General features: G+C 39.1%; 1 protein-coding gene and 1 pseudogene across 13 annotated transcripts in view; one reads left to right on the forward strand and one right to left on the reverse strand.

Moving 5' to 3' along the window:
• Positions 1-13,600, forward strand: part of XRCC2 (X-ray repair cross complementing 2) — a 128,855-nt gene that overhangs the window by 8,815 nt on the left and 106,440 nt on the right. For 7 of the 13 annotated variants that reach the window (XR_005652466.1, XR_005652465.1, XR_005652468.1 and 4 more), the window contains exon 1: positions 10,452-10,591. Coding sequence is in view for 2 of the 13 variants with exons in the window: in XM_039861333.1 (XP_039717267.1) it covers positions 2,010-2,091; positions 10,160-10,908 (831 nt within the window). In the remaining 11 variants the exon portion in view is untranslated. Of the gene's footprint in view, positions 1-2,009; positions 2,092-10,159; positions 13,199-13,600 lie in introns of those variants that run through there. The other 6 variants (XR_005652462.1, XR_005652463.1, XM_039861335.1 and 3 more) reach the window with 4 other exon arrangements.
• Positions 2,822-2,940, reverse strand: LOC120601595 (uncharacterized; annotated as a pseudogene).

Here is a 13,600-nt window from a genome sequence, read left to right on the forward strand (position 1 = left end):
CCAGAGTCATTATGGGGCTCTGTCATGTGGACAGGGTAAACTGCCCAGACAGACCTCAGCCTCCAGCCCTCTGGTACCAGAGGTGACACCAGAGTTCTGGCCGACCCAAAGCCCCCACATCGTTAGACTATCTGGGTGGCTCAAGGCCCCTAGTAAACAAGGACACTTCTCAGGCAGGATAGTCCCAGAGGCTTAGACACTATCTCCCAGCAACCTAGGGCAAAGGCCAGACCTCTTTTGTCAGAGTTAAATTCTTTATTACCAGTATGTTTTCCCGAGTCATCACAAAGAATATTTTAAAAAGTACTCGAGGGTTGCTATTCAAAAGAACAAGTAACTTTTACCGCCTTTTATGTAAGACTGTTTTTGCTTGTAGTGGGTTTTTTACCTGTGAACCCTGTGTGCTAATAGCGTTTGGTGCCACGGCCTTGACTGTCTCGGGCACCCGCAGCTTTAGCCACCGTTGCTGTTGCACTGTCTGTGCAGGTGGCAACAGTGAAGAAGACAAGTAGCATCTTAATGTTTATGAAAATAGTTTCGACCTGGCGCAGGCCCTCAGCCTCCCTGCTCCAGCTCGCACCTCCGTCCTTCTGTAGTCGGCAGTCTTTGCCTTGTTTTATAATAAGATCTCACCTAGCACCTAGACCACAGGTTCAGGGCAGGTTAATTTTCATCTTTGTCGTCTCCATTTTACCTGCCATAGTGCTTTGTACATGATAGAAATGCAGTAAATATTCGCTAAATTAATGTGTAGAGCCTTTTCATCACTTTAGGAAATCTTTTTAGAACTTTGGCTTCAGTTGAAAAAAACACAAAGGGTGGACTGCTCTTCTTCCCATTTGTGATATGTTCTTTTTTCTTTTGTTGTGTAGAAGGGTTGTCAAATCTGTGCTGATTCCTAAGAAACTTGAGAATCAGCTTTGATTACATTTCCCCCGCTGACATTTAAATCAGTCACCCGAATTCTGCTTGCCGTCACCCTAACTTCAGTCTGGGTGCAGGCACGCCTCCTCCAGATTCCCGCCACAGACCCCAGCCTTCTCTCCACATCTGGTTTGAGTCTCAGGTCCCGACTGGCCTCCAGGACGATCTGTTTGAAATTCCGGTAGCGCTAGCTCATACTTACATAGCGCTCAGCACTCTTAACGCGGCGAATCCTCAGCAACCTTGTGAGGGGGCTCCTGTTTGTTATCCTCACTTTACGGATGAGAAACCTCAGGCTCAAAGAAGTGACCCGCAGGTCTGGGTCTGGAGTCCTAGCCATCTGCTCTGCACTATCTAGACCGCTTCTCACTGCGTCACTTAAAATTCCTTGCCCTCGCTGAGAAGCCGGAGCGCGGGCTCCTGAGCGTGGCGTCGGAGACCTTCTGTGTTCTGACCTCCTCTCGCGCGCAGAACTTCGTTATCTCCTGCCGCTTTCATGCTGCAAGCTTAGCAATTCAAATCTGCTTGTAGTTTACCTGCACGTGGTGCTGTGTATAATCCCTGCGCCTTAGCTGATGTCCCCTCTGCCTGGTATGCCTGCCTATGCTCCATTTACCTAACCAATTCGGGGGGAGCTCCACAAGGAGGTTTTCTCCATCTTTTTCCTTTGTCCCGTCCCCCCACTAGATAAGGAGCTGACAGTTTAATGGAGAGAAAAATTAAAAGCTGATATCTGTGTAATAAGTATAAGTTAGTGAGAAAGATAATTATAATGCATAAGGAGGGTAAATACTTCACAATTAGCTGTTTGATCCTATAGTCCAGACTACGCTACCACTACCTCTGAGGGCAGGGGTTCTCTTTATGCCATCGCTGTTTGTTATATAAACAAAAAAAATATTTTCTGAATACACGAATATAGCTCTTCTCCTAAGTTATATTTCCTATTATATAATTTCTTCCAAATCTTCAAAATTATGAAAAGTCCTTTTTATAGACTTTTGGAAAATTATAGAAGTGTAGATTTCTAGGGTTTTATATTTTTAAATAATGACTTTTCCTCCTCTCTCTTTTTTCCTTTGAAGCTCCTTGTCCGACTTGAAGGGAGAAGTTCCTTAAAAGAAATAGAACCATGTCTGTTTGCTGATGAAGATTCACCTGTACATGGTAAAAACAATCTCAAACCAAAATATATTGTCATAAATTACGATTTGTAAAACAAGTGTTTTTTCATATATGTTCACATACTCTTAGCAAGAGGCTTTATAGGATACACTGTAAAATGAAAACTGAGAAGCAGATCATGACAGCACTTTTAAGCCTTCCTTATCTATGTCAGATGAGATGAAGTTTGGCTTATCTACGGTAGATCTTCAAAATTAGCATTGACCTCTTTTATCCCAACACAGTATTTATGAGAATTTTGTTATATTTTTTATCCTTTAGAAGTTGGAGAATCGCAGGAAAGTCCTTAGGTACCTTCGTTCTGTTAATATTTCTAGAGTAGGGAAAATACATACCTGGTTGTTCATTAGAATTTCTACGGTAGGGACAAATTTGCAAAGAAGGTAGTATGCTTAGGTTGTTTTTTCCTTTCTCTTTTCTTTTTTAATGTAACAGTGTTATCGAAGTAGAGCTCACACACTCGAGTGCACAGTTCAGGGATCTTTGTATCCACACGGCTGTGCAGCCATCAGCACCATCGCTTTCAGAACATGTTCCTCACCCCGAAGAAACTCAAGCCTGTTAGCATCACGCCCCGTTTCTTCCAGCAGAACTCGGCCCTAGGCAACTGCTAATCTGCTTTCTAACTTCATAGATTTGCCCTTTTTTTTTCAGGCAAAGCAACCCTTGGTTGACCTCGTCAGTTTACAATCCCTTATTTTTTTATTTTTAACACCTACAGCACCTGGTCTTCCTAGGCGGTCTCCCATCCAAGTACTAATCAGGCCGGACCCTGCTTAGCTTCCGAGATCAGACGGAATTGAGCTTGTTCAGCGTAGTGTGGCCTTAGACTAGTTCATTCCTTTTTATTATTGAATAATACTCTATTGTGTGAGTATGCCACCTTTTATTTATCCATTCATCAGTTGATGAACATTTGGGTTGTTTGTAGTTTTTGGCTGTTATGAATAATGCTATGATTATTTGTGTACAAGTTTTTCTGTAGTTATGTGTTTTCAGTTCTCTTGAGTAATAGCCATGAGAGGGACTGCTAGGTTTTATGGTAATTCTTTATGTAACCTTTTGTAGAACTGCCAGACTGTTTTCCAAAGCAGCCGTACAGTTTACATGCTACCAACAGTGAAATGTATGATGGTTCCAATTTCCCCACATCGTGCAAACAAATGTTTTTGAGTATAGTGACTTCCCAGGGAGTATGCAGTGATGATGTCACTGCGGTTTTGATTATATTTCCCGGATGGCTAGTGATGTTAAGCATCTTTGCATGTGTTCATTGGCAATTTAAATTGGGTTTTTTTTTTTGAGTTGTAAGAGTCCTTTATATATCTTAGATACAAGTTCCTTATGAACTGTATGATCTGCAAATATTTTCTCCTATTTTGTGGGTTGTCATTTTACTACCTTTATTGTGTCCATCGAAGTACAAAGTTATTAATTTTGATGAAGTCTAATTTATCTGTTTTTTTTCCTTTTGTTGTTTATGCTTTTGGTGTAGTTAAGAAGCCATCGCCTAAACCAAGGTCAGGAAGATTTAGAGCTTTTCTAGTTATTGATTTCTGTTTTTATTCATTTCTGATCAGAGAACATCTGTGATTTCAATCTTTTAAAATTACTGAGATTTGTTTCATGGCCAAACATTTGGTCGATCTTAGAGAATGTTCCATGTGCTCTTGAGAAAAATGTGTATTCGGCTAGTTGGGGCCAGTGTTTCATTGATGTTTTAGTTCCAGTTGGTTTTTAGTGTTGCTCAAGTCTTCTATTTCTGTGCTGATCTGACTAGTTCTATCCATTATTGAAAGCGGGCTATTAAAGGCTCCAACTATTATCGTTGAATTGTCTATTCCTCCTTTACCTCTGTCACTTTTTGATTCATGTGCTTTGGGGCGTCATGTATTACTGGGCACAAATAAGTTTTTATTATATCTTATTGATGGATTGACCATTTATCTTTATAAAATGTTCTTTTTCACCTCACATACATCAGGATGGCCACTACCAAACCCAGAAAATAACAAGTGTTAGTGAGGATGTGGGGAAATTGGAACCCTTGTGCGTTGACAGGATTATAAAATGGTGCAACCACTATGGAAAACAGTACGGAGGTTCCTCCAGAATAACTACCATATATCTCAACAGTTGCCCTTCTGGGTATATAATGTATCCAAGAGAATTGAAAGCAGGGCATTGCAGAGGTATGTGTGTGCCCGTGTTCATAGCAGCGCTGCGCTGCCAAACATTCGACGGAGGAATGGATAAAAATGCAGCATATACATTCGATGGAGTATAATTTAGCCTCACAAAGAATGAAATCCTGACACATGCTGCAACATGGATGAAACTTGAGGATATGCTAAATGAAATAAGCCAGTCATGAAAAGAAAAATACTTGCACGATTCCACTTGCATGAGGTATCTAAAGTAGTTAAATTCAGAGAAACCAAGTAGAGTGATGGTTACCAAGGGCTGGGGGTGAGGGTGGAGGGGGTTGTTCGACGGGTACGGAGTTTCAGTTTGCAGGAGGCAAAAGTGCTGGAGATCTGTTTCACAGTAACATGAATATGCTTAACACTACTGAACTATACATTTAAAAATGGTTAAGATGGTATATTTTATGTGTGTGCCTTTCTTTGTCTCTAATCATTTTTTTCTAAAAGTATGTTTTGTCTAATAATAGCATAGCTGCTCATCTTTCTTTTGGTAACTGTTCGCATGGTATATCTTTTTCTGTCCTTTCCCTATCAACCTGTTTGTAACTTGGAATGTAAAGTGTGCCCATTTTAGACAGCCTGTTGTTTGATCATGTTTTTTAATTCCATTCTGCCAATCTCTGCTCTTTTTTGTTTGGACTGTTTAATCCATTTATAGCAAATAATTACCAATAAGATAGTGTTTATGACTGCCATTTTGCTTTCTGTTTTATATATGTCTTATGTCCTTTTTGTTTCTCTGTTCTTCCTTTACTGTTTTTTTTTTGTGTTTAATAGCTATTTTGTAGCATACCAAGTTAATTCTTTGTCATTACTTTTACTTTTTAAAAAAAAATCTTACTATTAGTTGTCCTGAGGATTACAATTAATATAATAATTTATGGCAATTTAGTTTAGATTAATACTATCTTAATTTCATTTTATACTATTTTATAAAATACTATTTTATAAAAACTTTGTTACTGTTGTCGTCATTCCTTCCTTCTTTTGTGCTGTTATAAATTACATATTTACATATTGTATGCCCATAAACATTTAAAATTATTAATTGATATAATTGAAATTATTACTTAATGCAGTTGTTTCTTAAAACAGATAAAGTTACAAATATAAAACACATTTATACTATCTTTCCTATTTACTCATCTAGTTACATTTACTTGCACTTTATCTAGTTACATTTACTTGTATTCTTCATTAACTTTGTTGGATTCAAGTTACTGTCCACGGTACTTTCATTCAGCCTGAGGAATTCCCTTTAATATTTCTTATAGAGCAGATCTATTAGCAAATAAAATTCTAAACTATCAATAATAAAATACAAATTTTATGATCAAACAAGTTAGACAAAAGATCGACTGTCTTTCAATTCTCTCTATCACAAAGGATATTAATAAGTGGAAGCTTATGAAACTGATGTTGAAACGTGAGTATGCAGCATAGCTTATACATTTGAATGTTACATTTATAGAAACTTTAAAAACTCCATCTGTTCAATCACTAACAAAGTTTATTTAAAACTATCGTAGATCTCGGAGCTGTAAAACTAGTTAAATGAATACTCACTGGAGCAATAGCGCACGTAAAACTGGGATTATAAAGATTACTGATCAACAGCAGTAATTTATCGGAAATTATAGAGAAGCTCAGGTAGAAGCAGTAAGAGATTTAGGGGTTATGACGTCTCTAAGGCTGTTGTAAAACATTTTTCAATGCTTTTTTGGATAGTAGTTATTGGTTACCATATAACAATATATTACCTCTTTGGTACTGTAATGATTATAATCTGCAAATTTATCTGTTATACAATTTGTTGGTACCAAGATGATGTTTTTTTGGCTGTTTTTTCTTTTCCTTGTTTTGAAGGATCTTTAGTATCTTAAACTCACCGTGGCAATCTGTTATCCAGACCTTTACAGCATTCCGTTTGTGACAGTAACAAGACTTAAGCCATCCAGATTTTCTGATTAGTTTAATTCGTCAAGTGCCAAGCTGTAGAGAGTTGTTGGTTTTTTTTTACTGCTCAGTACTTGTTGTCATACTCAGTGCTTTGACTGGGCATGGGTGTAATATTTTTAGCAGCTCATAGAAACATGAGCTAGTGTCTTCAAATACACTTAAAATGACTGTGTCCCCTCTATAAAACATGTTTGAACACACTTTTTGGTCTTATAAAATTAGTTGTATAAAATTAGTGAAACCGATTTCAGTTAATCATTAAACATATTTGCAGGGAATCTAGTTCAAGGACCTTAATGATCATATTCATATGTAATTTGCAAGTTTGTACATTTTGCTTCCCCAGTTTTTATAAGTGACATTTTTTTTTTTTTTTACCTGCTTTGCTATTAATCTGTAAAAGGAGAAGAGTGTTTTATATACCTGATAACCTCTTAACCAAGGCCTTCACCTTCGACTTGGCCTCAGTTGCATTCGTGCGGAACCAAAGATCTCAGGAATCCATGTGGTCCAGCAGCTATTTCTTAGTGTGTGGTGTTTTAGAAACCCGCGTCCGCTGGTAGGAGAGTGCTCACAGAGTTATTCCTTCTCATTACACGGAAGGGCGTTTATGAGCACCACCCCTCTCCAAGAAAACATTTGGCAAAATTTTCATTTTTTCCCTATTCTGAGAATTCCAGATATACCTCACAGTTACCCTCTCACCAGGGCCCTGTGTTTTTATCCCTGTGGACTCCCCTCCCTTACACCTCGGAATATGGTACATTTTTCTTAAATTATCTTCATTTAAATCTTCAGCCTCATAAAACTGCTATTGAATTTTTTCTTTTTTTTTTTACTTTTTAAATGAATATAAACCATTGTATTTTTTTTTTAATTCCTTGTGCATTCCCCGACTTCCTAGAAGCTGGGTGATCTTCGATGTTACTCTAAAAGCAGTGACTGCTCCCTGCAGTGCCTTTTCAGTCTGCTGGTATCTCAGTTTTTGAAGTTTGGTTCATAAAATAATACTAATATGAAATGTGCTTTTGCAAACTACACATTTACTGCTGTTAGGTCACTATCCAGTGAGAGATCTGTTTCCTACCTCTCCCCTGCCATTTTTTGTTTTTAGAACTTTTCTGCTGCATTTAGTACTATTTAGTACTATTTCATTTTCTTGAAACCTCATTTGTACTCTGTTGTTTTCCCTTCTGACTTTTCTGTTCAGTTTTTGTTTCATCTGACTTCTCTAACTATAGTGGTATCCCAAGAATGGAGTGTTTGGCCTTCCATTTTTAATTTGAAGGTTACTCCCACCTACCAAAAAGTTTCTGTTCTCTATTTCTGTGTAGCTTTCTCCCAGATTTTTGTATCCAGCCTCTAATTATTGTCTTGAATCTTAAATTTTTGTGGCCATAGGACATTTTTATTTTGTGACTCCTAGAGCTACATTTCAGCATACCATTTTGAAAGCTAAATTCATGTTAGGATATTTATGTGAATTTGTGAATTAAAAACCCTTACGTTGCTTATGTATTATGTATGTGAGAAGAACTTCTAAATCACTACCCTTGCCTTCTGAATCTGAGGGGGCTGACGGCCTGACAGCAGCTAAGTCTCAGCACAACTTGGGGGGATGGGCAGCAGGTGGGGGGCTGGAGTAGCACTGGACAGTTTATTCCTGTTCTTGCTTCATCTTCAGTTTTAGTCCCTTGTTCCAGGCCTTGCTCCTGGGCATTCACACTTGCTGGACTCTGCCAACCAAAGGCCCCGCCAACTTCCTGCCTGTGACTCCTTACCAGATCTGCTTCCTTTCAAAACTCCACAAACCTCGAACCTTCACCAAGTCAGGACTTCGCTGTTCATTCTCTAGTTGTCTCTCAAGAAGTTCTTAAGAAAGTAATCTGATGAAGTGCATTCAAAAGATAACTTTGTGGCATTCAAGTCCCAGCCTTAGGGCCGCTGACAAGAGACATAACCAAGTCAGAAGTCAGAATTACATAGCAGGATGAGTGTGATCGTGGAAGATGGTAAAGTTTGCTTCTCCTACCTCTGCGTTGTTAGGATCAGGTGAGGTGTGAAGAAGCCCCTTTTCGTGTGTAAAGTGCTGTAGGAAGGTCGACTGCTGCTGATCAGCCTCTTCTGCCTGCTTTTCTGGGGAGCAGAGAGGAAGCGTTTGGAGCAGTGTTTCCGCGTGGTCCCTTCATTGTGTCTTACAAACCACTTCAGCTTAATCTTGCTAAACTGTTTTCAACTTTCCTTCGCTACCATTAATATTCTGTCAACGTTTCTTCATCTAGTACATGTAATTTATGCTCCTTCTATAATATAAGGCAGTAAAAGACTTATCTGGGGGCAGCTTAGCTCCTCAGTAATACAGTAGGAGAGAGAAAACTGAACGTCTACGTTGAATAGTTTTAGTCACTATGTTAACTTTTAATAAGAGCACCTATGAACAATTGTTAATGTGAAAATAGTTTCACTCCTTGAAGCTGGAATCTTTTTGAGGGGGTTAGGGGGTCTCTTTAATGTAAATTTTGAATCGCAAATTATATGTGAGATTGTAGAAGAAACTAGCTGAAGTTTTATACTACCTAAATATGGTGTGGGATGGCAACTTGCTAGATTTCTTACGCATTATTTGTGAATGTTCCAACATATATTGGTTTATTAGTAATATTAGGAAATAAAGTAACTGGATTCTCAGACTATGTCATGTGTCTGGGACCTAAGAATTTGCACTTCTAACATGGTGTTTTCAGTTTTGTAGTTCGGCCATAAATTAAATGGCAATAGTTTAAGCAAGAATTGGAAGGCCATTGTTGAGAGCGGATATTGAACAGCTCTGGAGGCAAGACAGTTTCCCCGGGTGTTTAATTTGTGCTTTCCTGGATGAACGAGAGTAATCGGAACCTATATAGAAGGAGATTTGGCGTCTTCAAAGTGCAGAGTAGTTGACTTTGATTTATAATGCCAGGAGAAGAATTCGCATGCAGATGTCATCCTGACTGGACAGTTTCAAGAGAGATTCATATAGCAAAGAGTAAGCGAAGGCAGTTTGGAAACGTGTAGACGTGCCTGTAAGAGAAGTCCAGCCCGGTGGCTCACCAGATAGAGGCTCATTTTCCTCATGTCAAGAGCGGTCTGGAGGCAGGCCGTGCATGGCTGGTCCTGGATGCCATATTGGGATCCAAGTCCTGGGTTCCTCTTGTTCTCTGCCCCACCCTCCTTAGGGGCCACCTTTCTTCCTTCCTGTTTCAAGGTAGCTGCTTGACTGCCAGAGAAGGAAGTGGCAGAGCAGTGGCACCTGCAGCCAGAAAGCAAAACTTAGAAATCCCACCAGACATCTGTGTGTGTCTCATTGTTGACAGCTAGGAAACCTGGTGAGGCTTCTTTGCAAAGGAGACTGAGAAAAACAATTTTTAGATTGAGCACGTCACCTTCTCCAATTGGATTTACATGTCAGGAAAAAGGAGAGAATGGATATTGGGTGATCAGTTACCAGAAATAGTGTGCACCACAGTAATCAATAGAGTTTTGAAAGGCCCTAGATCTGTGGCACTTCAGTCTTAACTCTCCCGTAGCACCGTGTGAGTGTGAGTGTGAGCGCACGCACGCTCATCCCAGGTGATTCCCTTAGGCCCCGATCAACTTTGTCATTCACTTTTTCAAATTTCTTTGATGTTAATTAGTAACTGACTTCTTTCTCAGAGGTGAAATTTAATGACTTACTTTTAATTTCCTTATTTATGTGTATTTGCTTATGGCAAATAGATTTGGTTATTTTTTTTTTACATTCCAGTAAATGGCTTTCAACACTTTTGCAGTTGCAGACTTTTCACTTTGTAGCCTAGTATTATTGTGCTGATGCATTTTGACTGACATTTTTAAATTTTACACAGGTGAGATTCTTGAATTTCATGGTCCAGAAGGAACAGGAAAAACTGAAATGCTGTATCATTTAACAGCACGATGTATACTTCCAAAATCAGAAGGTGGACTGGAAGTAGAAGTCATGTTTATTGATACAGATTACCACTTTGATATGCTTCGACTTGTCACGATTCTTGAGCACAGACTGTCCCAAAGTTCTGAAGAAGTAATAACACACTGCCTTGGAAGATTGTTTTTGGTGCACTGCAGTAGCAGCACCCAGTTACTTCTCACACTTTACTCACTAGAGACCGTGTTCTGCGGCCACCCCTCCCTGTGCCTTCTGATCGTGGACAGCCTGTCCGCCTTCTACTGGATAGACCGTGCCAACGGAGGAGAAAGCGTTAGCGCACAGGAGTCCACGCTGAAGAAGTGTTCTCATTTCTTAGAGAAAGTCGTGCGTGAGTATCGCTTGGTTCTCTTTGCCACGACGCAGAGTCTGATGCAGAAGACCTCGCATGCGGCGGCCGGGCCTTCCTCCGCCTTCAGCCTCCTGGGCGCCGGCTCTGGCGCTGCCGCTGCCGCTGCCGCTGCCGCTGCGGACTTCCGGCCCTACCTCTGCCTGGCATGGCAGCAGGCGGTGCAGCGCAGGGTGTTCTTCTCCAGAGATGATTCGGGACCCAGGAACCAGTTTTCTTTAGTCTCACGTCATTTAAAAAGTAACAGTTTAAAAAAACATTCTTTTATTATTGGAGAAAGCGGGGTTCAGTTTTGTTGATACGTATCGGAATAGTCTTGTAGGATATTATGTCAGTTTAAAAAGTCTTTAATAGGCTAAAGTGATTCGGTTATGAAATTTTAAACTAAGGGAATTGACAAACCAGTATTTCCACACAAAATGGATTTCTTATGAAGTAGTACAGTAAAACCTCAGAATATTCTGTTCCTAGGTCATTGAAAGTTAATCAAAGTGACATTAACAATTAAACTGTATAATAAGCTTGTTTTAAAACTAAATAAATAATATACATATTTCAGCCCAAATAAAATAGACTTTTATAACTTCGCACCACATTTCCGTGACTCAGTGACATACTTACTGCTTAAAGAAGTTTCAGTGCATTTCCAGGTTCTCGTACGTAGCTCCTTTAGGAAGCTGTGACTGTGGACAGTATTTCTGTAGAGCGGTTGTTTCTATAAAGGGAATGAAAACAAGGAACCTGCCCGTTTGCCTTTCACACGAAGAATTATGGAAAGTCAGAGTATTTTAATCTGAGTTAGTTACACTGAATTCCAGGATGGAGTTGCATTACAGTTGGGTTTCTGTATAATTTTCAAAACACAGGGAATTGAGATACCCATTCAAGGAATTCTTTGAAGAGTGTTTTGAAATTGCTGTCACCTCCCTGCTAATTGATAGATGCTAAAACTAAAAGTATATTAGAACAGTAGGTTACTGGCATTTTCTCACTCATTTAGAGTAGTCTGCACACTCTCTGAAGTGAATCGTTTCCAGCTGAGAGTTGGACGAGGCTTGGTGTGCTTTGACCCAGCGATGGGTAGAACGGGGAGCACACAGCGCACGGGGCACAGAGGTGCTGTGCCGTGGTGGAGGACAGTGTTAGAATTTCTGTTTATATGTTCGAATCCATGAAAAGATTATATCAGCATTTGATATTCAGATTGACCCTGGCGCTCATTCAGTCTGCATGCCACGTTGTCTTCTGTCACACGTTTGTGGGGAAAGTGGGAAGACTTGACAGTGGCATTCTTGTGGGTGTGTTCATTTATGTTACCTGTTAAAGCTGTCAACTCCAGATTTACTCATATAACAAATATTCTCTTATGGTCTTAAGAATCCTGCAAAGAAACCAAGATTGAAGATAATCTTTATAATGCAGGCATTACAAATGTAGCATATGCTACATCTGCCTCCTGTACCTCACCTGAAGTTTACCAAACCCGAGGTCTTCTGAAGGTGTCCTGCGTGCGGGCCAGGATGGGCCATCCTTAACCAGTGAGGGTCAGGACTGGGTTGTAAATACTCTAGCTTTCTCATTCCTCAGAAGAAGACACAGAGTTATTTCTCAGAGTGGCCCCAGTAGGATTGATTCCCAGTTGCTGAAAGCAATAATCTGTTCATTAACATACTGTTTATTGCCTTCCATCCTTCCCCCTCACTTCCCCACTCTCTTAGGGGGCCTCCTGGGATTGTCTCCCTAATGAATGATAAATCCTGTCTAGGAACTATTTTTTGTTACAGAGTGAGGGGGCACCAAACTGTCAGCAGGCACTAGAAAGTCATCAGACTGACAGCCCTTTTAGGCCCACCATTTGCTCTGCAGCCACATTGTGAGATACTTAAAAATGATGGCAGTCCAGTTGGTAATCAGGTTAAATTACACTGGATCACATCACGAAACATCCACACTCCTACGTGCCCTCAGTAAATCATGGTTGGCCATTAATATGATTTAAAATAGTAGATATTTATCTATAGTTCATCCTTTTTCAATGTATATTTTTGTATATTTTCTTATGTACAATACATGTCATGCATAATTTGTAAATATATGTATTTTGGGAGAATATACTTATTTTTCCCCCTAATAAGAGAGTATGATCATTAAGATTGAAAGTCTTTTGCTCTACTCTAGAGTACTTCTTTTAGCTGTTAAGAAAAGATATGACAATTCAGTTACCTTTCCTATCAAGCTCTGCTGTGTGTGTGTGTGTGTGTGTGTGTGTGTGTGTGTGTGTGTGAGTGTGTGTGTTACAGACATATGAAAATTTTGCAACTCTTAGAATTTTAGCCTTGGATATGACAGGATTTTTCATTTCTCCTCTGTAGAAGTGAAGTGTTAATTTAATGGACTGTTATTCACAGATTTATAACTTATTCTTCTGGAACATGATTAAAAAATAATGAACTTTTATATTAACTTAAATGATCAATTATATATTAATGTGTCAGACCAAAGACTTGGTTATCTTAAAAAGATTTGTTATCTGACATGCTGGAAGGGATTAAGAATCCTGGTTAATAAAAAATTCTTTTAAACTAAAAATTATACCAATGGGATTTCTTGAACACTACAGAAATTTTAATACTCGTGAAAGGAATCAGGCTTACCAAGAAAGACTGAAGCAGCACACCCTAAGTTACATAGTAGCAGATAGCAGGGATGCTGGATAAAACCAAAAGAATAATGAGAGTGATTACAAATCTTAGAAAATTTAACCTATTTGACTATTAAAAAGAAGAAATGGGTATCATAAAATGCTTTTCTTAAACTTTTCAGGATAATTGTGAGAATCTAGTTAAAAATGCGTATGAAAGGTATTTCAGACACTCATTTGATAAATGCAACACAAAATTAAGGTAGTGCTTACCTTATCACTTCTTTGTATGTATGAAGTTTTCAGCTTTTAACTATCAAATGCTGTATTATTAATACCATTCCAAAATT

This window comes from Pteropus medius, unplaced genomic scaffold (assembly GCF_902729225.1).
Source record: "Pteropus medius unplaced genomic scaffold, Ma_sr-lr_union100, whole genome shotgun sequence".
Lineage (NCBI taxonomy): Eukaryota > Metazoa > Chordata > Mammalia > Chiroptera > Pteropodidae > Pteropus > Pteropus medius.